Genomic DNA, 23,585 nt, shown 5'->3' with positions numbered 1-23,585 from the left:
CTGTTCAGTTTAATATGTTTGAACCTGTTTCTTTGACTGAAGTGTTAGTAGTTATTCAACAGCTTAAGCCATCCTATTGCTCCCTTGATGTTATTGTTTATTAATTCGGATCTGGGAACCCTCAGTGCTAAATAACTATAAACCGATCTCTAAATGGCCTTTCTTGTTCTGGTCCTTTTAGACTGATCCAACTGATCATCTATTCATTTTTATTTAAAGCATGAAATGAAAATAAATGAACATCAGAAAATGCTTTATTTCAATTGCAGAACACGCCATATTAAGTTTAAGAACAATTTAATATGCTTTTCTATCTGATTTGTGGTCATGGCTAGAAGGGATACAGCGGGGGCTACTGGGTATATGCGTATTTACATTTTTATAACATGAAAATTGTGAAAATGGTTTTAAAAAGCTCATGGCGTCGTAGTGTCTTTACTTCAGAGTGTCGCAGTGACAGTCTTTTTGCAGTAAAGTACCTATCATAGTTTAATGAGTTGACCTGATGACCTGAAGCAACTTGAGGAGCTGAAAACAGATGAGTGCACATAAACAGCTCCCGATCGGAGTGAAGTCGACGGCATTTTGTGCACAGAGTGATGATTGTTTTATTGTTTAAAACTGAGTATTTAACTTAAGCTCTGAAATCCATGTGTACAAGATGTGACATCAGTATAAATGAGGTTCATCTGTGTTCTTGTAATTATATTAGTGGGGGGAGTTCAAATTGCTCTTGTATACGCGGTCTTCAGAGCAAGATGTGTAAATTTTATAAATGTATAAATTTGGTTTATCTGTGACATTGTAAACCTGTATTAGCGGGGAAGTAAACTAACATTTATTAATCTTTTTTTGTAATATGTAGCCAAATGTGTTATAAATGCAAAGACTGTCAAATAAAAATCCTGATTGTACAATACATATTGCGTTAATTATGAATATTATTTTAAGATAACCATATCTATGTTTAATAAGCACACACACACACACACACACACACACACACACACACACACACACACACACACACACATATATATATATATATATATATATATATATATATATATATATATATATATATATATATATATATATATCAGTAAATCATTTCAGTATAAAATGTGTAGATTTTGGAGAAGGAGGGTCAACTGATATTGATTTTAAATGTGTTATACAAATAAATATTGAAAGTGTAGGGTTGAGTTGCTCGTGTGTGCTCTTTAATAAATCAGGCACATCTAGCAAGACACGTTTTTGCGTCATTTTCGCTCTCTCGGTGAAGTAGTCAGCTTTTATTTTGACACCTAAGATAATAAGAGTCCTTCAACGTCACGTTGAACAGCACATGCTAATGGTATGATTAATGCATACATTTTATTGCATGTCTGAGTCTCAATGAGTGTATCATTCTGTAAACAAGCTGTTCGCTTTCATTTTCGCGTGTTCTACATTGGCTAACGCTTAGTTTATATATGTTAGCTGTTAGCGTGTGCTGTTGTGTCTGTTCAGTCCTTGACACTTTGGATATATAAGTTAGCTGTTCAGTTAACTCACTTGAAATTTGGGTGTTGTTATAAAATGTGCTGATTTGTGCTGTAGCGCCTCGTGTGTAGTCATGGAAACAGACGCGTCTCTCCTCGGCGTTGAACTAGAGCACAAACAGCAAGAAGAGCTGTATCAACAACTTCTGCTGCAGGTAACCGCTTTGACACGAACGCTACGCAGCTAAAATTATATATGTTATTTAAGCATTATACAGGAAATGTATACCGTGTTTTCGAAGCGGTGTAATAATACTTTAAAAGTCGAGTATAGGTTTCAGTTCATGTGCATCAAAAATACACACACACACACACACACACACACACACACACACACTCTCTCTCTCTCTCTCTCTCTCTCTCTCTCTCTCTCTCTCTCTCTCTCTCTCTCTCTCTCTCTCTCTCTCTCTCTCTCTCTCTCTCTCTCGTAACCATTTTTACCAAGAAATTGCCATACCAGTAATCTGAATGCCAACTGCAAACATTTTAGCGCAGGTGTGTATTTCTTGGAATTTTACAATTACACTTCCACTTCCTTTAGTAAATATGTTTTGCACTAGGTTTAGGGGTCTGGAGGTATATGTAAGCTGGGAGGAGTCGGATCTTGTACCATCCTTGCCCCCTCGGCCTTGTGTTCTGTAGTGAAGAACCCAAAAATTGGCCATCACACACTACCAGGCTCTAAAGTTGATCTGATCACAAACTCACAGTCTGTGACCATCATACACTATACAATTTTCTATTAAATCAGTCAACTTAAATCTACAGACTGATCGAAATGTATGCTGTGTATTCCAGCTCACATTTCCATCCTGAACACAGAATATTCTACTTTTGCATTATCATAGAGACAATATATGCTTATAATTTGGTTTGTATTTCGTACATCCACTGCCTATATTTGTACATTTCACTGCTTTACCTTTATGTATTACTATTATTAAAATGTTTTCTCTTGACTGAATTTTTGTTGTTGTTTAGTTTTTTGCTTGTTTCCCCACCCTGTATGTGTCATAAATCCCTTTTCATAAAGACATCTAACAGATGCAAATGTATATCTCTGAAGCTGTTAACTAAATTTCATGTCCTGTGGTCACTAAAGCCAACTGTTTTATCCAACCTTACAGACTATGGGAAAAGTTCAAAGCGAAACTCCCCCTTCTAAAGTCATCCGTCCACAGCCAGGTTAGTCTGATATTTTACAAACATTTTCTCTGCAGTAGTCTGGAGCGTTATATTTTGAGACATTGGCGATTGTGTGATTAAACTTTATCTGTTTGATGCCAGGCATGTGCGTGAAGACCTCCTCAATGTCAGACAAAAAGAAGGTCTTTCTGAATATCTGTCAGTCACAGGCGGTGCCGCCCCCTCCTTATTTGTCCCAGGAAGCGCTCGTGGAACTACTGGAGTCAGATGACCCGACAAGTTACAGAGTACCCATGAGCCTCGGCGAGCCTCATACAGAAGTGGACAACAGTGAGAGGCATTCACATTTTCAAATGAACTCAAATTATTATAATTTCCATAAAACTAAAAATGTATTGTTTCATTGCAAGGTGGAAACACCAACTATATGCAGTAATGAATGTAGTGATGAGGACAAACCATACAGTGAGAGTAAAAAGTATTTGATCCCTTGCTGATTTTGTTGGTTTGCCCACTAATAAAGACATGATCATTCTATACTTTTAATGGTAGATGTATTCTAACATGGAGAGACAGAATATCAAAACGAAAATTAATTTAATTGATTTGTATTTCATTGAGGGAAATAAGTATTTGATCCCTCTAGCCAAAAGCACTTAATACTTGGTGGCACCTTTGTTTGCAAGCACAGCGGACAGACGTTTGTTGTAGTTAACCACAAGGTTAGCACACATATCAGGGGGAATTTTGGCCCACTCTTCTTTGCAGATCCTCTCTAAATCATTAAGGTTGGTGGGCTGTCGCTTGGCAACTCAGACCTTCAGCTCCCTCCATAGATTTTCGATTGGATTGAGGTCCGAGACTGACTGGGCCACTCCATGACCTTAATGTGGTTCTTCTTGAGCCACTACTTTGTTGCCTTTGCTGTATGCTTCGGGTCGTTGTCATGTTGGAAGACCCAACCACGGCCCATTTTCAACTTCCTGGCAGAGGGGAGGAGGTTGTCCCTCAGAACTGCACAGTACATGGCTCCATCCATCTTCCCACTGATGCGGTGAAGTAGCCATGTGCCCTTGGCAGAGAAACACCCCCAAAACATAATGCTTCCACCTCCATGCTTGACGGTGGGCACAGTGTTCCTGTGGTCATAGGCAGCATTTGTCTTCCTCCTCACATGATGAGTAGAGTTTAGACCAAATAGTTAAATTTTGGTCTCGTCTGACCACAGAACCTTCTCCCAATCCCTTTGTACATCTTTGAGGTGATCATTGGCATACTTTAGGAGGGCCTTCACATGTGCCTTCTTAAGCAGGGGTACCTTTCGGGCACTGCAGGATTTTAATCCATTGCGGCGCAAAGTGTTGCCAATTGTTTTCCTGGTGTCTGTGGTCCCAGCTGCCATGAGGTCATTCACTAACTCCCGCTGTGTGGTTGCAGGCCGATTTCTCACAGTTCTCTTGATCATTGCCACCCCACGAGGTGAAATCTACTGTGGAGCACCAGACCGAGGTCTATTGATGGTCATGTTATACTTATTCAATTTTCTCACAATTGCACCAATGGTTGTTACTTTAATACCCAGCATCTTGCTAATGTTTTTGTAGCCCATTTCAGATTTGTGCAGGTCAACAATCCTGTCTCTGAGGTCCTGAGAAAGCTCTTTGGTCTTACCCATGTTGGAGAGTTTGGAATCTGTCTGATTGTCTGATTCTGTGAATAGGTGTCTTTCACACAGGTCATTAGTTAGAACAGGTGTCTTCAGTTCAGGTAACAAGTTGATTGGGAGTGTCTAACTGGTCTGTGAAAGCCAGAACTCATAATGCATACTGGGGGATCAAATACTTATTTCCCTCAATGAAATACAAATCAATTAATGTATATTCTTTAAAGTTGTTTTCTGGATTTTCGTTTTGATATTCTGTCTCTCCATGTTAGAATACATCTACCATTAAAAGTATAGAATGATCATGTCTTTATCAGTGGGCAAACCAACAAAATCAGCAAGGGATCAAATACTTTTTACTCTCACTGTATAAGGACTGTCATATATGATAAGAAAATTTAAATAAATAAGTGCTTTCAAGATATTTTGTTTGCCAGGCTCACAAGGCTGTACTGTTTATGATGTGGTGATCAACGATGAGTTCTTCCAGAAATGTCAGGTGTGTTTGAAAGTATATGTTACTTTCTTATTTGTGAAAGTATGTACTGAAAGTAAATATGTGACCTCATTCGTAGTTCTCATCGTCTCTGTTTGTACCCAACAGAAAGATACCCTGTTCCAGCAATTTCTCATTGCAGTTTCTTTGGAGGGACTGGAAAACAAGTACAATCTTGAGTTGAGCAGAGGTCAGATTAAGTACAGCATATCTGAAATGCATTAAAAATGAACTTTTCCATCAAGGGGCAATATTTGGTGCCAGGAATTAATTTTCAGGGACTTGTTGTTACTTTGTGAGGGCATGTTTTTAAATTACATGAAATTAACTGTCTGTAAACAGACAACTCGTCTATGTATTTACACAACAAATTAACTAAAGTAGCCTATTAAAAACAGGATGTCATTAGAGGGTGAAACTGCAATTTCATGACAGAGCTTACTGCACTTGTTATTGCAATAATAACCATTGTGGATGGAAATTGGGGAGCGACATTTTTTCCCCCACTGTTAATTTCCCACCGTACTCTGCATTTGTCTGTAGTTGCCTGTTAAATGCCTGTTAAATGCCATGTCCATTGATCCTTTTTTCAGATGTTAAAATTCTGAAGAACAGAAAGTTCATGGGATCCATAGAAGAACAAAACATTCGTACCAAGAGCAAGCCAGTTATCCAGGAAGTTGACTCGAAGTGAGTTTCAAAAGTTAAGATGTTAACAGCAGTTTATGTGGTAACATTCTGAATTGTCAAAATACAGTAAAAACAGTGTTTAAAACTACTTTATTATTAACGCCTAAAGTTTTGACACTAAAAAAGGTTTTAAATGGCATCAAAATTTAATTGTATCTGTGTATCAATATTGCGGAAAATGAGTATTTGAGAATTGATTGAAAGATTGAAAAATCTTAATAGAAAAGTAGACATAATTTGGTTATATTAGATATTTTATTAGTATTGATTTTGGACAAAATAGTGACATTCTGCTCTGTCAATAAATGGTAAACATTTTGTTATTTTATTTTTTTACTATTTAAATACATTTTATGTAAAAAAAAAAAAAATTATAATTCTGTTATCTAGATCTGTTTATACATCAGCCATTTAAAAAATATCATCTGTCCTTGTAGAAACTAGAATTCCTTTGCCTGCTTTTCAGATAAAGAATCTGCACTCGCTGTATCTTCTTTTAATTTATTTTCATTTTGCAACAGAGCAATGAAACATTATTTTCAACAAACCTTCTTCAGTGGATCATTTTCACCTTTCTCCAAAATATTTATAAAATACTACAAAACTTTAATTGTTTACATAAGGAAAAGCAAAACGTGTTATGATTGTTAAAGAATGTGACTTGCCTCTAAACCCACAAGAAAAGACAACTGAAATGACCTTTCTGGATCAGTATCGCAAAGGAATGAATTTTGCTCAAAGCAGTTTCTTACCATTTGCTGCCACTATGTTTATTTTGCCACCATACTCCCACAATTGTGCAACATAGTGGATATATAATTGCTGGAGTTAGCTTTTGTTCACAGATGTGTTTAGCTGAAATAGAGCATTTCCAAAACAGATATTTAATCCAGTATATTAAGCAACATATAATTACGGTCGTGCTGAGAAAATAAAAGTTGGGCCTGTAGCAAGAAATTACCTGTTACTCTTTTTTAGGAGAAAATGGCTTTATGTGTTAAAAACACTCGCATAGAATCAAAAAAGCGTACTGTTCACAAGTATTTATTATTAAATGCTTGTAATTGCTCCTTTAAGGCTTCTGAACGGCAAAGTTTTCAGTTCTAGCTTTCTTACAACAGAAGGCCCTCGGGCAGTGTTCAAACAAGTTGGGTTATACAGCATTGTAACAAAATGAACAGTTGTTCATACTTTACTCATTGGTGTGCCTGAAGGAGGGGTGGGATTTCTATACTGTACTTTGACGTTGAATGATTTATTAGTAATTCATTGTTGTGTGTTAGTGTGCACATTTAGAGTTCAGCCAAATTTCCATTCTAGATAATAATTATCTCACATTACAAGTTTGCTTCTTTAAGTTATCTACCAGTGAGAATTTTTTTATATACTGTTTAACTAATTTACTGAAATGAAACCCCTTTACAGAATCCTGCCAAATTTGTTCAAAAATCATTGCCAGGTACTGGCTGGACCAGTTTCCGGTTACCGGTGTCTGTTACTGTACGCATGTGATGTGTGAGTGAGTTGTGAGCTCCATCTATGGCTCACTGCTCTTTTGTACACCAGATCCCATACTGAATGTTGACCTGCTGAGTAACTATAACTATAACTATAACTATGGGATTTCTCTAATTGCTTTGTTCTGTGTGCACAGGGAATGTGTCTCCTTGCCTTCCTCAACCAAACGGTATGTTTTTTTGAAGGTTTGTTTTTTTTATGCATTTGTATATATCGTTTGGTGTGTTCCTTTTATGTTTTGCTGTCAAGTATGCTTGAAAACCCAGAGATGAGTGTAAAGCCATTTGTCATGCTCAGTGTGATATGTAAAATTAGTTATTGTACAGTAGAGGTTTGCAGTTTAATAATTGATGCCTTTATTGTGCTTTTTTAATTTCAGTCCAGAGTTTAGTTTATTAGTGGAGCCCCCGAGCGGAAATGCAGAGCATCTGATCGCTGAGATTCTCCTTCCTGGAGTGGTGAGTAATGAAGGCCTGGTTTTGGACTAAATTCAACTACAGGTTAACACAAAGTATGAGATTCAAAGTATGAGTCTTCTTCACTAGATATCTGCTCGCTCTCTTGTTCTGGATTTGGGAGAAGACAGACTAGTGCTGACTGCTCGGCCCTCTCTTTTCCACTTGGATATTTTCTTTCCTCTGTTTATTGACCAAGAAAACAGTATTGCCCAGTTTAACACAAACACACAGGTGAGTGCTTGTCCGTATAGTCTTTGGCCATTTCAAGTGGTTTCATGTTTTTGTTTTTTTTTCACTCTTTGATTATATGGATGTGGATTTGTAGTCTCATACAGTATTTTCCTGTTTTCTTTTCAGACCCTGACAGTGACCATGCCAGTTGTGTCTTCATAAAAACTATTGCAATGCTATTATTTCATAATAAATTTTGTATGCAGAAAGTGTTATGCCTGTTGCCTAAGATTTAAGAATTGTATAAAGCTTTGCAGAACACAGTTCTAAAGTAATTCCTGGCAGAAAGTGGAAGACCACAAACATCTCTAAAAAGCATATATATATATCTATATCTATATCTATATATATATATATATCTATATATATATATATATATATATATATATATATATATATATATATATATATATATAGATTTTATATATATATATATATATATAGATATAGATTATATATATATAGATTATATATATATATATAGATATAGATATAGATATAGATTTTATATATATATATATAGATATATATAGATATATATAGATATATATATATATAGATATATAATGTATGTGTGTGTGTGAGACTAATTATATATGCTGTTTTAGAGAACTGTGTACTGCAAAGAGAAAAGAAAGATTATGTGATGAGTTTGGTGAAGGATATTCTGTGCTCTAAAGAATCTAAAGGCTTAATCAAGAACTTTGTTTATGAAGACCAATGGAATGTAAATAGAAGCGAATGCAGTATGTTCTAGTGAAGTTTTGTAGGAAAGAAGTTAGTGTTCTTGAAATTTGGCTTGAAAATCCCAATGTAGAGAAAAGAGCTGGCTGGAGAACTACTGAACCGGAATAAATATTGAAATAAATATCCACTAGTTCCATGTAGTTGTACAAATCTGTGAGCAACCTAAACAGACTCTAGATGGACTATGAACTGAATACTGATTGAAAAAATAACAAGGTCTAAATTTAATAAACGTTCTTTAAAAAATCCGGCTAGAAAAATGTCACAGTCATAATGAAACTTGCCGTTGTAAGACTCAAAGTTATTGTAATCTTCTGGTAAAAGATATATTTTACAGCAAAATAACTGAATTGTAATATATTAAAGTCTGTTGCATTGCCATTCAGCCAAGAAAGTGATTTCCCAACAAGACAACAATTGTGCAAGCTGAACATTGTCTTTGACCTCCCTGCATAAATCAGTATCTTTTTCATCTGCTTTGACTTCAGGCAACTATCTGCAGGGTTAATAACTGATAGAACTTTATTTTGGTGGTCCCTTCTGAACATTCAGTTGTAAGTCAATGTACTTTCATTAGAGTATTAGAAAACCAAAAGACATTCTTACCAATAATCTCCTAGTTGGAGTTAGAAGATATGTATATATAACGCTACTCTTAGTCAACATAATGTGTTAAAATAAAGTGATACCTAGTATTTTGGCTAATTATCTGGGTAACACTTTATTTCGATAAAGTCTCCTTCACACATTCTGCTAACAGTAATTAACTTTGCGACTACATGTCAGCTAGTCATAAGAGCATCTCTCCGCTTTATTTTAAAGGATCTGAATTTAAAAAAAGGAAAAAAGATTTTCTTTTATATTCCCGACCAGTACCTATAAGAAATGAGAGCCCATCCATTTACCTCAAAGTTGTTTTAGCCATTAACTTGTTTTACATTATGTTGAATACAAAATATGTCTTCTGGGAAGAATTGTGTCTAAATCCCCTGTGCTATTTTTGTTCCCAACTGTCCTTTTGTTTTTTTTCTATCTCTTTTTATATCCCTGTGTTTGTTGTGTGAGGTCATTCCCCCTGTCTCCCCTAATCCCTCGTGGTGGTCATCTTTCTGTCCCAGGGTTCATTTCTAATCCATCCATGGTCCTATGCCGTAGCTGCTAACACCCTCCATCTGTCCCTGTCCTCATATAAAAACGAGCCATTGTCCCGCATTACAAAACTCTCTTAATTCACAGGGACTCTCCTCTCATCCTTTGTGTGCCTCTATTTCATCCACTGTGAACCCATCCTACCATCACCAAAAAGGTAAAAGTCTTCTCTGTAACTTCTCAAACATTTGCATGTTCAGTCATTTCTTGCCATCTGCAGAAAGCCATTGATTTTTTAGTATTATTCATAAAGTCTGTTGATATTTAGTTCTTGTCTGCAGTTACAGTATAATAATATTATTCATCCATTATTCTTAGTGTCCTGTACCACACATGTGTGTTTAAGCAATTCAGGAAAAAATGATGTAAATAAGTAACTAAAAGCAGAACAGCATGTAGTTCACCAATCATGCTCATAACCTGCATACATCTTCCTGGCATAACTGCCTGTAGTAGTCGGCACTGATTTGTGTAGCGTTCGACCAAATGGACTTTAAAACATTCACTTTCAGAGCACTAAAGATTCGCCGTAACTCATGTAATCTCCCCCTGCGTCCTTGGCTATATTTATCCCGTCAGAATTGTGTGGTTAATGCCGCTATGATCTCCCATAACCCTAAATGCCCCTCAAATGCCCTCTCTGCCGCTTTCTCATCTCTTGCGTCTATCCCTACTTGGGTTGATCCAGAGCGAGGGGCATCTTGCATTGGTAATTTGATCCTTTTGTGCAGAATTTGCCAGACTCATGCCCTTTAGATGCTGAGCATCTCATTAGCAAAGTAGCAGTGGGGCGAACTGTTGAAAGCAGGCTGGTTATAGATGGGCTATGCATGTGCTTGCAAGCCTTTGTCCAGAGACAGTAAAGTACAAGAAGGGGTGGTGACAGCTACATGCCTCATAAATTCTCTCTGCTGATGACACTGTAGCTATAAAATAGTTTCAAATAGCAGATATGATATGACACTTGATGTGAATGATAAGGGCGAGGGCAAGAAATGTGACAGCGCAATGTTAATGACTGCAATTAAACAGTGTATACTAGGCGCTAACTACAGTTCCTGAAAACAAGGCCTTAAGTTTATGTTAGGGAAAACGAGCAAGGCCGGGTTCGCAGCCATTTTTTTGTTTTGTTCGTTTAGTTGATTGATGTGCAAAACAGAACTAAGTGCTTCTTGTTCTCAGAAAGCAAAATGAGAAATCTGAATCTGTAGTAATGAAAGAACCGAACAAAGAAAGTGTCAGAAATTGTATCTGGCCCTGTCTTTGTCTGAGCATTCCCACCTGTTCTCACCCCATCAGTCTTTATATGAAGCATTCAATCAGATGTCAGCACTTTAGGACAATGGAACAATTTGGATCTGATGCTACTTTGGCTTTGTCACTCTATCCTGCTTTCTCTTCCTCACTCTAATGCTGTTGCGAAATGCTAAACTATGTGGATCTGCTGTTTTCCTTGTACTGTCTGTCTCACTCTCGCTTTCTTTTCCTCATTTTTTCTTTCAGTTTCACCATGTCTGATGTAGAGGAGGAATATGAGTGAGTAATTAGTTGATTATTTTTTTATTAGAGTAATTAGTTTCAAAGTAGTTTTTTTTTTTATCATTACTTGTTATCAGACTAATAAAGCATTACTTTCACCGTGCTATTTTTGGCTCATTCCTTTTCTTTTCCTAAATGACCTTTTAGTGAACAAGCAGAGGGTGAGTAGAATTGTTGCTTGTTTTTGTTTATTTGGCCTCTAAAACCCTCGATTTAGTGATTATCAGTAAACCTTTGACATAATGTGTACCCAGAGGCCAGTTATAGACGTCTCTCGAGGCCCTGCTGAGCTTCAGCTCTAGTCTGATTGGGTGCTTAGACTTTTCACAATGCCTTTTCCTGGAAGGGTTATTATTACAGACTGATCTCATGTTGCTGTTACAATACATCCCTAACAAATGGTGTGCACTTACATGATCCTTTGCACACACTTATTTATATACATAAGCTTATCCTTTCTTGATTGTCCTCACGTGCTCTCTCGGGTGCAGGATTGATAATCACTTATGTTTTTCTTCATCTTCTTGTCATTGCGGTTTGTTTATTTGTGACCAGCAGAGGAGGAGGAGGCTGCAGAGGATGCAGGAGCAGGTACAGTAATACCTCATCCAGCGTTCCAAACAAATGTTGATTAGAAAACAATAGGCCATGCAAAATTAAATGCTGAAAAATATGATATAACGTGTAATGCAGTCATTTTACTCAAACAACACTGACAGAGAGCGACACTAGTAGTAGTAGTTGTAAAAATCAGCACAAAGACTGGAAGTAGAGCTTTAATCACCTGTTTACACTTATTATGTGCATAATCCATCGAGTTGGTGGAAATGGGCAAATCTGCATATACATATGCGTATACATATAGTACAACTATATGTATATTACATATATGAGTTCTTAAAGCCATGAGCCTAAACAATAGTGTTTAACAGCGGTATTCTTGGTGAGCAAATAATGATGAGCTACAAATTACATAGATGAGTCTATATGCTTTCAATTAAAGAAAAAAAAAATTCAGATTTGCACAAAAACATAAAATACATTGGTGTCAAAAAAGTCAAAATCCACATTCAGTCAAAACACATACTTATTTATCCTGTTTAAAAGAAGGATAGAAAAGAAAGAAGAAGGTGGCATAAGGACATCAGGATTAGGATGAGGACTGAATGCAAATCTTTAAGATATTAATATTTGTTTTGCTTTTGCTTTCATGTTTGTTTTTTCTATGTTACAGAACAGGAGGAGTATGCAGAATATCAAGGTACTTACAAAGATATGCACGAGCAGAATGACATGTTACAATCTTCCCTAAGGTTTATATTTAAATGTAATATGCAATTTTAGTATTTTGTGTATTATATTTACAAAATCACGTAGTCAGGGATTTGATTTATAACCCTTCATTTTACACACGTGTAATGCATATCTGTGAATATGATGTGTTTTTAAAAAGAACACATTTAAATGTTTTTTTTTCTCTCTAATAAAACGAGAGTGAGAGAAGGTTGCACTATAAGAAATTAGATTTGCATTAAGTCTGTACAGTCATTGTCATCAAATGTCTGCTAAATTAGCTGTTCTGTTTTTAATATGTTCCTGTGTTGTTGTTTTTTTCCTCAGAGGAGACTCAGGAAGAAGGTGATGGATTTTAGTTGAAAATGTTTTCTTTAACTTTAGTAAATATTTACTAAAACTTAGATATATAGATAAGTAAAACAAGGCTCTAAATATCTGATCAAACTCAGCTTTTGCTGTTCTACTCACCATAGTTTACAAAAGCCTTGTGGTACATCAGAAGGACCAGCTTATGTAACCGAATTTCTAGATGTTTTTAAAATGGAGAAAATGTCAAAAAGAAGCATGAAAACACCCACAAAGATCAGAAGAACTGGTGGATTATTGTACAGTTGTGTGCGAATAGAAAGTGCTTTATGTCTGTGTTTGACAAGAACGTCTTTGTATTTTTTTTTTTCGATGTTCTCTTTGCAGAGGAGGAAAGACCACGGCCCAAGTAAGTTTTGGCTCATCACAAGCATGCATGCCCTTGCACTCATCGCCCTCCTTACGCTTCCTGTCTGGCCCACAGGCCCATGGTTCCACAGCTTGCCCCTCCAAAGATTCCAGAGGGCGAGCGGGTGGATTTCGATGTGAGTACCAACACATTTCAGTTCACCTGAATAAACAGAGAGTATGCAGGGCTCACTTGTTTCCACCATGAGTCAATGTTTATATAGCATGTTCAGTGAATACCAAATATAAAAACTATATAATTTTCTTTCTCAGGATATTCACAGAAAAAGGATGGAGAAGGACCTTTTGGAGTTGCAGACCTTAATTGACGTTCACTTCGAACAGAGGAAGAAAGAGGAGGAAGAACTGATCGGCCTCAAGGATAGAATTGTAAATCCTGAACTTGATCAACTTTGTGTAGTCAGTTGTCTTTGTTTTGCACTAATTGCCGGCCATTCGGACCATCAGGAGCGGCGGCGGGCAGAAAGAGCAGAGCAGCAGCGTGTTAGAGCAGAGAAAGAAAGAGACAGACAGACGAGGATTGCGGTAAATGACAAACGGGAAACTTAGTAAATTAAACACTCAAATGCTCTCCAAGTCGTATGTGAAATTTAATACTGGACACTTGTAAGATAAAATCGATGTGAAATGTATTATCTGCGCTCTCTCATTAGGAAGAGCGTCAGAGGAAAGAAGATGAGGAGGCTAAGAAGAGAGCAGACGACGAGGCCAAGAAGAAGAAGGTTTTGTCCAATATGGGGGCAAATTTTGGTGGCTTTTTAGCCAAGGTAAGATACTGCTGTGTACATATGACTCACCATACGTACATTGATACATGTTTGTACAGCAAATGGGCATTTTTGTGTTGTAGGCAGAGCAGAAACGAGGGAAGCGTCTTACTGGACGAGAGATCAAGAGAAAGACTCTTTCAGAGAGACGCTCTCCTCTTGGCATTGAAAATCTGCGAGAAGATGGGTTGAGGTAACCACCCAAATACAGTCATATGTTTACAGTTATTCAAAATGTGCACAGAATGTTTATTTGACCCTTTTAGGCTCTCGTGTTTTTTTCCCCGTGCTCCAAAAATAGGTGTTTATTCAAACTTGACAGTACACATTTTATCTGTTCTTTACTCCCACAAAACAGACAACGAGCTCAGGAGATGTGGAACTGGATTCACCAGCTGGAGTCAGAGAAGTTTGACCTCCTGGATCAAATGAAGAGACAGAAGTATGAGGTGTGGTGATCTGATTAATTGAGGTTTGAGAGATATGTAGTAGGTGCTAGCGAGTGATGAAGGATTATACAGCATTACATCTGCTTGTTTGTTTTGGAAAATACTAATCTGTGCCTGGTTGAATTAGATAAGGACAGTTAAGTCAAAGTGGAAGTCAGTGGAATTTATCTGAATTTTGCTTCCTTCTCAACAGATTGTTGTTCTGCTGAACAGGATTTCTCATGCCCAAAAGTTGTAAGTCACATTAACTTACTTAGCAGAGGTTTCTCTGACGTTTAATCATGTACATTCACTTGCCAACTTTGTAAATGGCTCACACACACACACTATCAGACATTCGAGTCTAACACAACTCTTAAACTTTTAAATGATCAAATATGTTTGCTATTCTCAGACTGGATAAAATCATAGTGTGAGGCTGAATAATCTCATCAAATAATCAGTCATTGGAAGCTACACCAGGGCCGATGCCAATGTGGAGCATTCACAGGCCTTGCCCTACTTTTCTTGATGAATAATGTGAACATTGACAATTTTAAAACTGAAAGTGAAAGCAAAAAACCCCCAAAACAAAACATAAAACTGTGATTAAAAACTGCCTACTCAAATATCTGGCTCTGATTTTTTGGCAGCTGGTGTTGACTGAAATATGAATGTTCTGTCATCAGTAACTCGCCTTTATTGTGTTCAGTAAGCCTGTATGCTTTTTTTTCTGCTGAACACAAAGATAGAAGAATATTGATAAACCAAACAGTTCTGGTTTCTGTTGGCTCCCAATGTACATGTGCATGCATTTGAAGTCAATAGGATTGTTCTTTTGTGTTTCACAGAAGAATAAAATCACATAGGTGTTTATGTTAATGAATAATGAATTTTATAGTTTGGATGAACCAACACTTGCTTTGTGAGCATTTTTCTTTAGTTTATTCAATATATATTTGAAAAAAGTCCATAGAAATCTGTCTCAGTCATGCTCACGCCTCACCTCTCTCTTTATCGCAGCAAAAAAGGCCATGGTAAAGGAAAGGTTGGAGGTCGCTGGAAATAAGAAAATGGGAAATAATGAAAAGACACCATGGATGCTTTTACTTTTGACTCTTCGGACAATTTTACAGCCTGTGCAAAAGAATAATATTTCTGAATGTATTCGAAACTCCTCTGATGTGTTTGGATGAGATGAATCACTTCTATATTATTTTCATTCGTAAGGCACTTAAGGAAAAAAGTGTCTGCTACATTAATAAATGTAAATGAAAAGTTGCATCTGAAGTATCATTTATTCTTTGCAAAGCAGACTCCTAATGCATCAGAAACTAATTCCCTCCTAAATGGAAGAGAAATGTGTGTTGAGGAAATAAAAATAAGTTGTGTGGCAGACAGACGTGGCTTTGACGTCATTTAAAGATGTCTGTCCTCATTCAAACGTTGTCTGAGAATCCTGTTTATATGATGCTGGAATTGTGGTCTCCAGTTCACATGCCTCGCCATTAACATCACAAGTCATTTGCTTAAATGTACTTTCCTACATGTTTTCTGGTCAGTTTTCATAAGATTTACTGAACTAAAATGGAATGTTATCAAGGAACCCAAAATATGACTGCATTTTAATAGCAATATATATTTTCAGAATGTAATTAAATTGGTACCGCTTTATATTAGGTTTTTAGTAAAGTACATCATGTTCATGTTGTATTGCAGAACACTTTTGCTGCTATACTAATGTAAGTTATTATGGTAAGGATAGACGGTGCAACAGTTTTTGTGGTATTCTTAAGAAATTAATCACATGCAGGTATTATATATTTAATGCAAGATAATTATATGCACAGTGCATTATATGGTTGTTGCATAACAGAAAACGGGAACCTATGTTAATCATGTATTACTGACAATACTAACTATTGTTGATCTGCAACTGTCATCTGGTGGCCTTCAGGCTCTCTAGCAAAACTTCATGTCGACACTATGCCCCCTGCTGGCTAAGCAGAGGCTTAAATCTTTCTCTGTGTGAACAACAGCCTTTCAGAATATTTTTGGTGAGAATATTAATCTAAAATCAAAATTTATTGTGTATGCCAATATTTTAAACGTTGGATGCAGTCGTGGTCATTCTGGCGAGCTAGGAAGTTCAAGGAAGATTTACATCTTGGCTTGTGTTAATCTGTATGCAATCAATTTATATTTAACCAGTTTACTTACTTCCCTATCTGTCCAACCTTCCCCACGCTCTCCCTTTTACTATGTCTGACTTTGTCTGTGTCCTTCCTGGTCTCCTTCCTCCTCTCCGCACCCCCGCCCTTCTGTGGCTCTAATTCCCTGCTCACATGTATGGCTTAGTCCAGCGCTGCACTTGGAACACCGCCGAAAACAGCACAAGATTAATCCAGGACTCCACCTCTAAATACTGCTGAATCCGGCCGGACAATTGCTTTTGGTAGACATGCCTAATATTGGCTGCCGTATTAATACATTTTCTATAATGAATAAATAGGCTCATCGTTTGTTATCAACACATAATAACTATTTTTTATCTCCATATTGATAATCAAAAAGTTCTGATTTATTTACATTAGGAAATTTATAAAATATCTTAATGGACCATGATCTTTATTTAATATCCTAATGATTTGTTTCAGCCAGAGTGAAACGCAGAACTTGGGTAAGGTTGGACAGAAAAAGAAAAAAAATCATTCAAACCATACAATGCTGCAAATATAGCTGTGCCACTTATGACTGTTTTTGTTGTCCAGGGTCACATTTGTAGCCTATGAGAAATAAAAAAAACACATCTTAAAATCTGTGATGATGTATCCAGTTGTTGTGTTTATAGTCATCTTGGTTGACAGAAAAGAAAGACGAGGCAAATCAAGACAATTCTCATACAGTTATGGACAGATACGTGCATGCAACACTTTCAAACAAAGCACACACATCATTCATCCACATCATACAGACACATTTAAATAAGAAACACAAACCAGTTGAACATTATAACGTGTATAAAAGAGATCACTCCTATGATTTACAGTAAGGAAGGGTACAGGATGATGATCAATAACATAACAGACAGAAACTTAGTAAAAGGATGGATGAAATTTAAATGATGTTTTGCCGGAAATATTTAGTTGAGGGTTGGATAAGATATTTAGCGGATAGGTGCTTTAAGGGCAGCATCTACTTCCTCCTCAGGCTGAAGGGTGTGCCACTGGGCCACAGGTCGTCTGGGATTGGCCAGCATGTCTGACCAGTGGCGCAGACCCACCCCACTGGCGCCAAACCCAATCCAGCACTTCCCGATTGGATCATTGCTTCCCAGTTTATCATAGTCATAGACCGTGATCAACACCTGGATCTTCTACAAGAAGACAGATGAACAGAGAAAAATAGGTCAATATGCATCTAATCCATGTTCTTTCTCATTAAACCTTTCCATTTCCATTTCCACTTTGAAAACAGATATTGCTGGTAAATTTCACAAATAAGGAATAGAAAGTAACACTGAATTGATTTTTAAATTCTGCAGTAAAAAGACTGAAATGTACTGCAATAATCTGTTTTATTTACAACTTTTTGATTTACTATTTGTTTGAAAGCCTAGTAACCTTCCCCCTTTACAGTGAAAGTCACATTTTGATGCATTAAAGGACCAAAATGTATTAGATATGTGTTTCAAACATGTTTACCTGAATCTGAGCAAAGGGGATTTCAAAGCTGAAGCTTTCATTGAAGTAAGGGTTCAGTGTGTTTTGCTTAACTGTCGTCTTCTTCTTCTTGATACGCTTTCCATTGTGTTGCAAAACCACTTTCACAAAAGGATCTTAGACAGAAGTAAAGAGAAAAGTAAGAATTATATTGAAAAGACAAGAAATGCAACTCAGCACCACATTTCCACAGACAATGTCATTCAAAATATAAAAATCTAATTATAGTCGCATTTGAGGTCTAGAGAATCAATTTCATTTTAACATCAAGTACAACAGAAAGGACATGTAACTCAAAATAATGCCACCAGACTAACCTGATAAACCACCCACATCCATCTTCTTCAGGTTCTTGGCCTCCATGATACAGACGGTCAGTTTACCGGAGGTAGGCACGTAACGCAGGGAGATACAGATGTCTCCTAACTTTTCTTGCTGTTGGGAAGGAAGAGGAGGGGGTTAATAAAAAAATAAATAAAAGCATCAAAAAACGAATTATGGTGGCTGATCCAAAGCCTTACTTCCTCTTTCTCTCCTCCGACCAGGTCTTTCCATTCATGTATGGGCTGCCCCAGGTCAATGCTGTTCATAGGGATTTTGATCTCTCCGATGACATCGTGTTTACCAAAGCGGTCAAAGTCAAACACCTGCAGGACCAGAGTCTGCCCTGCTAGATCATTAAAGGGGATCTAGAAACAGAAATGCAAAAAAATCATGTTGCACAAATGACTTTTTCGAAAATGACTTTTGCGCTTGTTCTACAGTGACATTTTCTTGAAGCTAATCCCCAAAAATGTATATTTATAAAACCACAACTGCGGTACCTTAAATATGAATGTCTCGTTGAAAACAGGAGACAGATTCTTGCGCTGGACCTTGGTTTCAAACTTTTTCTTCTTGTCTGGTAGCATGTAAACTTTGACGTAAGGGTCAGATGTTCCACCAATATCCATGGCAGGAAGGTCTTGGGCTTGCAAGATACCAACAATGAGCTGAAGGTAGTTAAAGAAAAGGTTGAAAAGGTTAGAATAGCACTTCTCAATCTGTGCAGAAAATGAATCAACGCACATATCAGAATGCATTTTAAGAACATCTACTCTAAACCAACCTGGTTGTCAGTGAAGTTATAGTCCAGAGTATACTCCAACTTGCCATAATATTCCTTCTCTCCTTCGCCCTCTCCTTCTTTAGGTTGTTCCTAAGTACGGGCAGCATACATTTAAAACACTTAAGCAAAACTTTAACCCAACATTACCTCTTTTCTTTTTAATACTTGGTTTAAAATGAAACATTTGACAGATGGAGATCTGAAACATTATGCTCTTCACATGCTTTAAACTTTCAGGCTCTCCTACCTCGCCTGCTTCTTCCTCTCCTTCCTTTTTCATCCGTCTTCGTCCTCCCTTCCTCTCTCTGACTTTTTTAGCTTTTTTCTTTCCTCCCAAGCACTTCTTATAGATGCAGAAAGCAAAGCAGCCAACCAGGGCAAGCACGACCACAACTATGGCACCAATGGCCCACATGGGCACTGTGGAGTGAAGAAAGAAAGAAAGTTAGAGAGAGAGAAAACAATGACCGTTTTATTTCTGTTAATAAAAAAACAGGATTTCAATCAATTACACATTTTCTGCTAAATAAATAAGTAGATGGATAGGTGGATGGAGGACTGACAGAAAAAGACTTTGGAAAATTTGAACTTACTTCTGATCTTGGGGTCTGTTGATGGAACAGATAAAACATGAAAGATGTACATGGAAATGGAAAAAATGGAGGAATTAACTGATCACAGACACACACACAGTTGGAATAGAAAATATGTTTTGTAATGATAATATGACAAAATATGAATGATCCCAGCAGGCACCAGACAGACATTAGACAGGTTTGGTGTGAACAGCAACACCGGAGAACTGTATAAATTTGGTTACTTAATACCATGACTAAACCAACAAAATATCAGTGTCTGGATTGATAACATTGTATGGATGTGAGAGGCATAATTAACTCACACATGAAAATTCTGTCGTTATTTACTCACCATAGTGTTGTTCCAAACCTGTATGAGTTTCTTTCTTCTGTTAAACACAAAAGAAGATATTCTGAAGAATGTTTGTAACCAAATCACATTCTTCTGGTCCACACTGACTTCCATTGACACTCAGACAAAGGTGATTTGTGATGCTATAGAACAACCATAAATGGTTCCATGAAGAATATTTCTTAAATGGTTCTTTTATGGCATCGCTGGGAAGGACATTTTAAAGCACCTTAATTTTTAAGAGTGTAATTACATTTTTTTTTGGTCCATACTATGGAAGTCGAAGTGCACCATCAAGTGTTTGGTGGTCTACATTCTTCTAAAGATTTTCTCTAAGATTTTTTATGATATCCTCACAACAGAAGAAAGGAATTCACAGAAGTTTTCACAGAACAACTTGAGGGTGAGAAGAAGGTGACAGAATTTTCATTTTTGGGTGAACTATACCTTTAAGATTATCACATGCAACAACTTTTAGACGTCAATATGATTTTAGCATGAGATGATACCGTTACTTAAAAGCATCAAAATATCAATGTTATTATTCAGTGTCAAAATTACATTGCCATTAGATGTTGTCCTGACATTATCACCAGCATCAGAATCTACATTCAACTGATGTTGTGCAGCGATTATGGCCTGCTGGGGGATGATTAGTCAAGTGTGGAGTATCGACATAGAATCAGTACTTACTAGGTAGATGGCTAAGCTCATTGAAAAACTTATTCTTCATATTCATGAAGTTGTGGGAGTGGTGAGAGGGTGGAGGCGGAGGAGGTGGAGCAGGTTTGGGCTCCTCCTCTGATTCTGCTGCTCTCCGCACGCGATGCTGCATGCTGACCAATCGCATTGCTGATCAGCTACAGACATAAAACAGACTGTTACTGTCCTGTCATAACAGAAACTAAATCACACATCAGTCTCAAGCCCACACTGTCTCTCTCTTTCCTTCTTCACCTATTTGCGCACAAAGTGACTTTTGATGGCGTAAACTCTGATGCTTGACGCTCAGCATATCTGTTATTAATCCTGAAATTGTTATATGTCAAAACACAACCACGCATGTGTTCAAACACTATAATGAGCTCAAAAACTGTGATATTTGTCATAGGCACATTAGCACTCAGTGGTTATGTTTCCACCTGCCCTACTCTGTTGAACTGACCTCTTGTCACTCTCAGCAGATGCGTAACAAGATTAATTGCCAAAGCTAATCCAAAAATCCTTGGGTTTAAGTAAATTAGGAACAGAGCCCTCCCCTTGCTGCCTCACTTTCACACTTGAGTCTTTGCAGTGATCTGCATTTTGTCACCAGACCGGCATGTAAGAGTAAAGACTTCAGGCAGCCTCTGCTCCTAACTCATGATGGGACTTCATGATGTTTCTACATCAGCCACATGGACTGACCACAGTGATGAAATACAACAAACATAAAAACAATTTTTCACTGTTAAAAAGATAAAATTCTCTATTGACCTTTGCTGGATTATCATGATTCACTTGTGACTGACCTGTTTTCTTCACTCTGTCTGCACAATATATATACCACACCAATAAAATGGTTAAAAATGACTCAGAGAATTAATTAAAATATATATAATAAGATTTATATTTTAGTTTTTACATATGGGTAACTTTAATAAAATTTTTAGGAAACATCATTCCTGCAGCTGTGTCTAAACCACAGAATTTTGTAAATATAAAAATAATTAGAAAAATGTAGGTTTTTAATTTACATTTTGACTGACATTATTATTTAACTATTATTTAAAATATCTACTATATACTTATTTAAGTTTAGGTAAAATGATAGCTACGGCAGAAGCTTCATTCTTCTTTGCTGATTTTCATATCTCAGTATTTTTAGTTTTTTTTAGAATTATCTTATTAGAATATCTTATTAGTTAGTTATTAGTTTGCAAAATATATACATACAGTATACCAAGCTTCCAACACATTTACGTTTTTCTACATTAGTTTTTAATGAGAAAGAGGCCGTTTACATCATGTATTTGATAAAGTGCGCAAAGGAGGGTTGAAACACTACTTTCTTCTCTTCCATAGAAAGCAGATACCTCGGTGCTTAATCTTAGAGTTCAGAAAGCATAATTTGTGTCATTTACTGACACGACTGCACTAATCTGGCTAAAGAAGGCCTGTCGCTCAGTGCGTCACAGGCCATCAGCCGGCGTCCTCCCCCCTTCTCATCGCTACTTTGTCCACCAGTGGACAGAACTGCTGTATTTTCGGATTACCTAAATCTCATACACTTACCCTTTTCCTTTTTTTTTTTTTTTTTTTTTGGACACAGTTGTCCAAGACTGAAGAGCATTTACGCACATAAGCTGAGCATTAATTTATACAAGCAAAACTCATCTGAACCACTATTATTGCCAGAGCTTAGAAAAGATTTGCTGTTCTACAAAATGTGGCGAGCAAGAAAATAAATAAATAAATAAATAAAAGCGTATGTTGTTTATTAAAGTCACTGTGCTATATATTTTACTTAAGTAGCCTAGTTTAATTGAGCAATTCTCACTTATAATTACATGAAATGTGAAGTGAATGGTCTTTGTTCTTTTAGCTTGTCTGTGGACTGTTTTGCAACCTATATAGCCTAGTCTCCATGAACTGAGTGAAAATGTATTAATATGCTGTTCACTCAAACTACATCGAGACACAAGTAGTTGCAACTATTTTATGTAGCCTAGTATTTTCATTTAATGAACGCGGCTGAATTGCAAAGGCTATGTTATAATTCTCAAAAAATAACTGTTTCCAAATCATTTTGAATGGCACCGCATGACATGTCGATCAGTTCAAAGATAGTATGATATTTCCATAAATAAGTGGAGCCGATAAAGCAGACGATCAAACTTACCTGGTGATGATAAACAAATCCTACTCTCTTAAACAGACAGAAACCTGCGCGTTGTTTAGAGAGGACAGTTACGCAGCAGCCCTCTCACACACTGCTCAAACTTACTCTTATCATCCACTTTATCATCCGTCCCTCTCTCTCCCCAAAGCGCATTTGAAGCGCCAAACCCTCTTTCACTTGGATTAATCGTGCTCTCCCTTCTGTCCAGTTACGCGCCCTGGGTTTTCTCATGTGACAGTCTTATTCCATCCATCTCGTACGCCCGTTTATCGGTTTGCTAGTGTCCCATATAATCTCCCGCATGCTGTTTATCCGATTCTAATTTCCAATATAATATTTGTTCAGTGACCCTGCTGAATCGGATTATAGTCGGTGAATCACTGCTGTTAATAGGCATGATTGCTGTGGCATAAGGAGGCTGTGAACCTTGTTCATTGGTTTAAAAAGAGGACACGGCTTCACCAATAGCTGACGCTTGTTGAGACATAATGAAAAGAAAAAAAATTAACAACCACAACGGGCCTTGGTCTTTCAGTG

The 23,585-nt window shown here is 37.0% G+C and overlaps 3 protein-coding genes across 8 annotated transcripts; 2 read left to right on the top strand and 1 right to left on the bottom strand.

Moving 5' to 3' along the window:
* The first annotated feature begins 1,290 nt into the window (after positions 1–1,290).
* pih1d1 (PIH1 domain containing 1) lies at positions 1,291–7,955 on the top strand. Of its 2 annotated transcripts, XM_043228247.1 has the most exons (11): positions 1,291–1,357; positions 1,603–1,699; positions 2,672–2,729; positions 2,832–3,020; positions 4,791–4,852; positions 4,958–5,039; positions 5,443–5,539; positions 7,194–7,226; positions 7,437–7,515; positions 7,603–7,746; positions 7,873–7,955. In XM_043228247.1, the coding sequence occupies exons 2-11, from the start codon at positions 1,619–1,621 to the stop codon at positions 7,906–7,908; spliced, it is 861 nt and encodes a 286-aa protein (XP_043084182.1). In that variant the 5' UTR covers positions 1,291–1,357; positions 1,603–1,618; the 3' UTR covers positions 7,909–7,955. The 2 variants fall into 2 exon arrangements, with proteins under 2 accessions (XP_043084182.1, XP_043084172.1); XM_043228237.1 differs by lacking the exon at positions 1,291–1,357 and having other exon boundaries at positions 1,364–1,699.
* A 401-nt stretch (positions 7,956–8,356) lies between these two features.
* On the top strand, positions 8,357–15,689 carry tnnt1 (troponin T type 1 (skeletal, slow)). 4 transcript variants are annotated; one of them, XM_043235441.1, is made up of 16 exons: positions 8,357–9,047; positions 9,730–9,799; positions 11,146–11,178; positions 11,329–11,342; positions 11,740–11,772; positions 12,416–12,442; positions 12,802–12,819; positions 13,171–13,192; positions 13,268–13,328; positions 13,465–13,581; positions 13,660–13,737; positions 13,866–13,979; positions 14,063–14,172; positions 14,338–14,428; positions 14,622–14,662; positions 15,431–15,689. In XM_043235441.1, exons 3-16 carry the CDS (start codon positions 11,153–11,155, stop codon positions 15,474–15,476), a joined length of 798 nt encoding a protein of 265 aa, XP_043091376.1. In that variant the 5' UTR covers positions 8,357–9,047; positions 9,730–9,799; positions 11,146–11,152; the 3' UTR covers positions 15,477–15,689. The 4 variants fall into 4 exon arrangements, with proteins under 4 accessions (XP_043091376.1, XP_043091373.1, XP_043091375.1 ...); XM_043235438.1 differs by having other exon boundaries at positions 11,737–11,772; XM_043235440.1 differs by lacking the exon at positions 8,357–9,047 and having other exon boundaries at positions 9,072–9,799.
* Positions 15,690–15,841: 152 nt separating this feature from the next.
* syt5a (synaptotagmin Va) lies at positions 15,842–23,429 on the bottom strand. Of its 2 annotated transcripts, XM_043235435.1 has the most exons (10): positions 23,049–23,429; positions 20,861–21,027; positions 19,831–19,845; positions 19,485–19,657; positions 19,238–19,327; positions 18,954–19,121; positions 18,651–18,818; positions 18,447–18,564; positions 18,112–18,245; positions 15,842–17,783 (listed from the first exon to the last, which is right to left on the bottom strand). In XM_043235435.1, exons 2-10 carry the CDS (start codon positions 21,015–21,017, stop codon positions 17,574–17,576), a joined length of 1,233 nt encoding a protein of 410 aa, XP_043091370.1. In that variant the 5' UTR covers positions 21,018–21,027; positions 23,049–23,429; the 3' UTR covers positions 15,842–17,573. The 2 variants fall into 2 exon arrangements, with proteins under 2 accessions (XP_043091370.1, XP_043091371.1); XM_043235436.1 differs by lacking the exon at positions 19,831–19,845.
* Positions 23,430–23,585: the final 156 nt, after the last annotated feature.

Source organism: Puntigrus tetrazona, chromosome 3, assembly GCF_018831695.1.
Source record: "Puntigrus tetrazona isolate hp1 chromosome 3, ASM1883169v1, whole genome shotgun sequence".
NCBI lineage: Eukaryota > Metazoa > Chordata > Actinopteri > Cypriniformes > Cyprinidae > Puntigrus > Puntigrus tetrazona.
The sequence above is the reverse complement of the archived record's forward strand: the minus strand, read 5'-3'. Positions and strand labels throughout refer to the sequence as shown.

Excerpts from the sequence above, each read along its gene's own strand:
- syt5a (XM_043235435.1), bottom strand. The coding sequence starts at position 21,017 with ATGCGATTGGTCAGCATGCAGCATCGCGTGCGGAGAGCAGCAGAATCA. Across the intron at positions 19,328-19,484 it reads GAGAGGAAGAAGCAGGCGAG|GAACAACCTAAAGAAGGAGA; the intron begins GTAGGAGAGCCT and ends GCCCGTACTTAG. Across the intron at positions 17,784-18,111 it reads TCCCCTTTGCTCAGATTCAG|AAGATCCAGGTGTTGATCAC; the intron begins GTAAACATGTTT and ends GTCTTCTTGTAG.
- pih1d1 (XM_043228247.1), top strand. The coding sequence starts at position 1,619 with ATGGAAACAGACGCGTCTCTCCTCGGCGTTGAACTAGAGCACAAACAG. Across the intron at positions 1,700-2,671 it reads ATCAACAACTTCTGCTGCAG|ACTATGGGAAAAGTTCAAAG; the intron begins GTAACCGCTTTG and ends CCAACCTTACAG. Across the intron at positions 7,227-7,436 it reads TTGCCTTCCTCAACCAAACG|TCCAGAGTTTAGTTTATTAG; the intron begins GTATGTTTTTTT and ends TTTTAATTTCAG.
- tnnt1 (XM_043235438.1), top strand. The coding sequence starts at position 11,153 with ATGTCTGATGTAGAGGAGGAATATGA. Across the intron at positions 13,193-13,267 it reads GAGGAAAGACCACGGCCCAA|GCCCATGGTTCCACAGCTTG; the intron begins GTAAGTTTTGGC and ends TCTGGCCCACAG. Across the intron at positions 14,173-14,337 it reads CTGCGAGAAGATGGGTTGAG|ACAACGAGCTCAGGAGATGT; the intron begins GTAACCACCCAA and ends CCCACAAAACAG.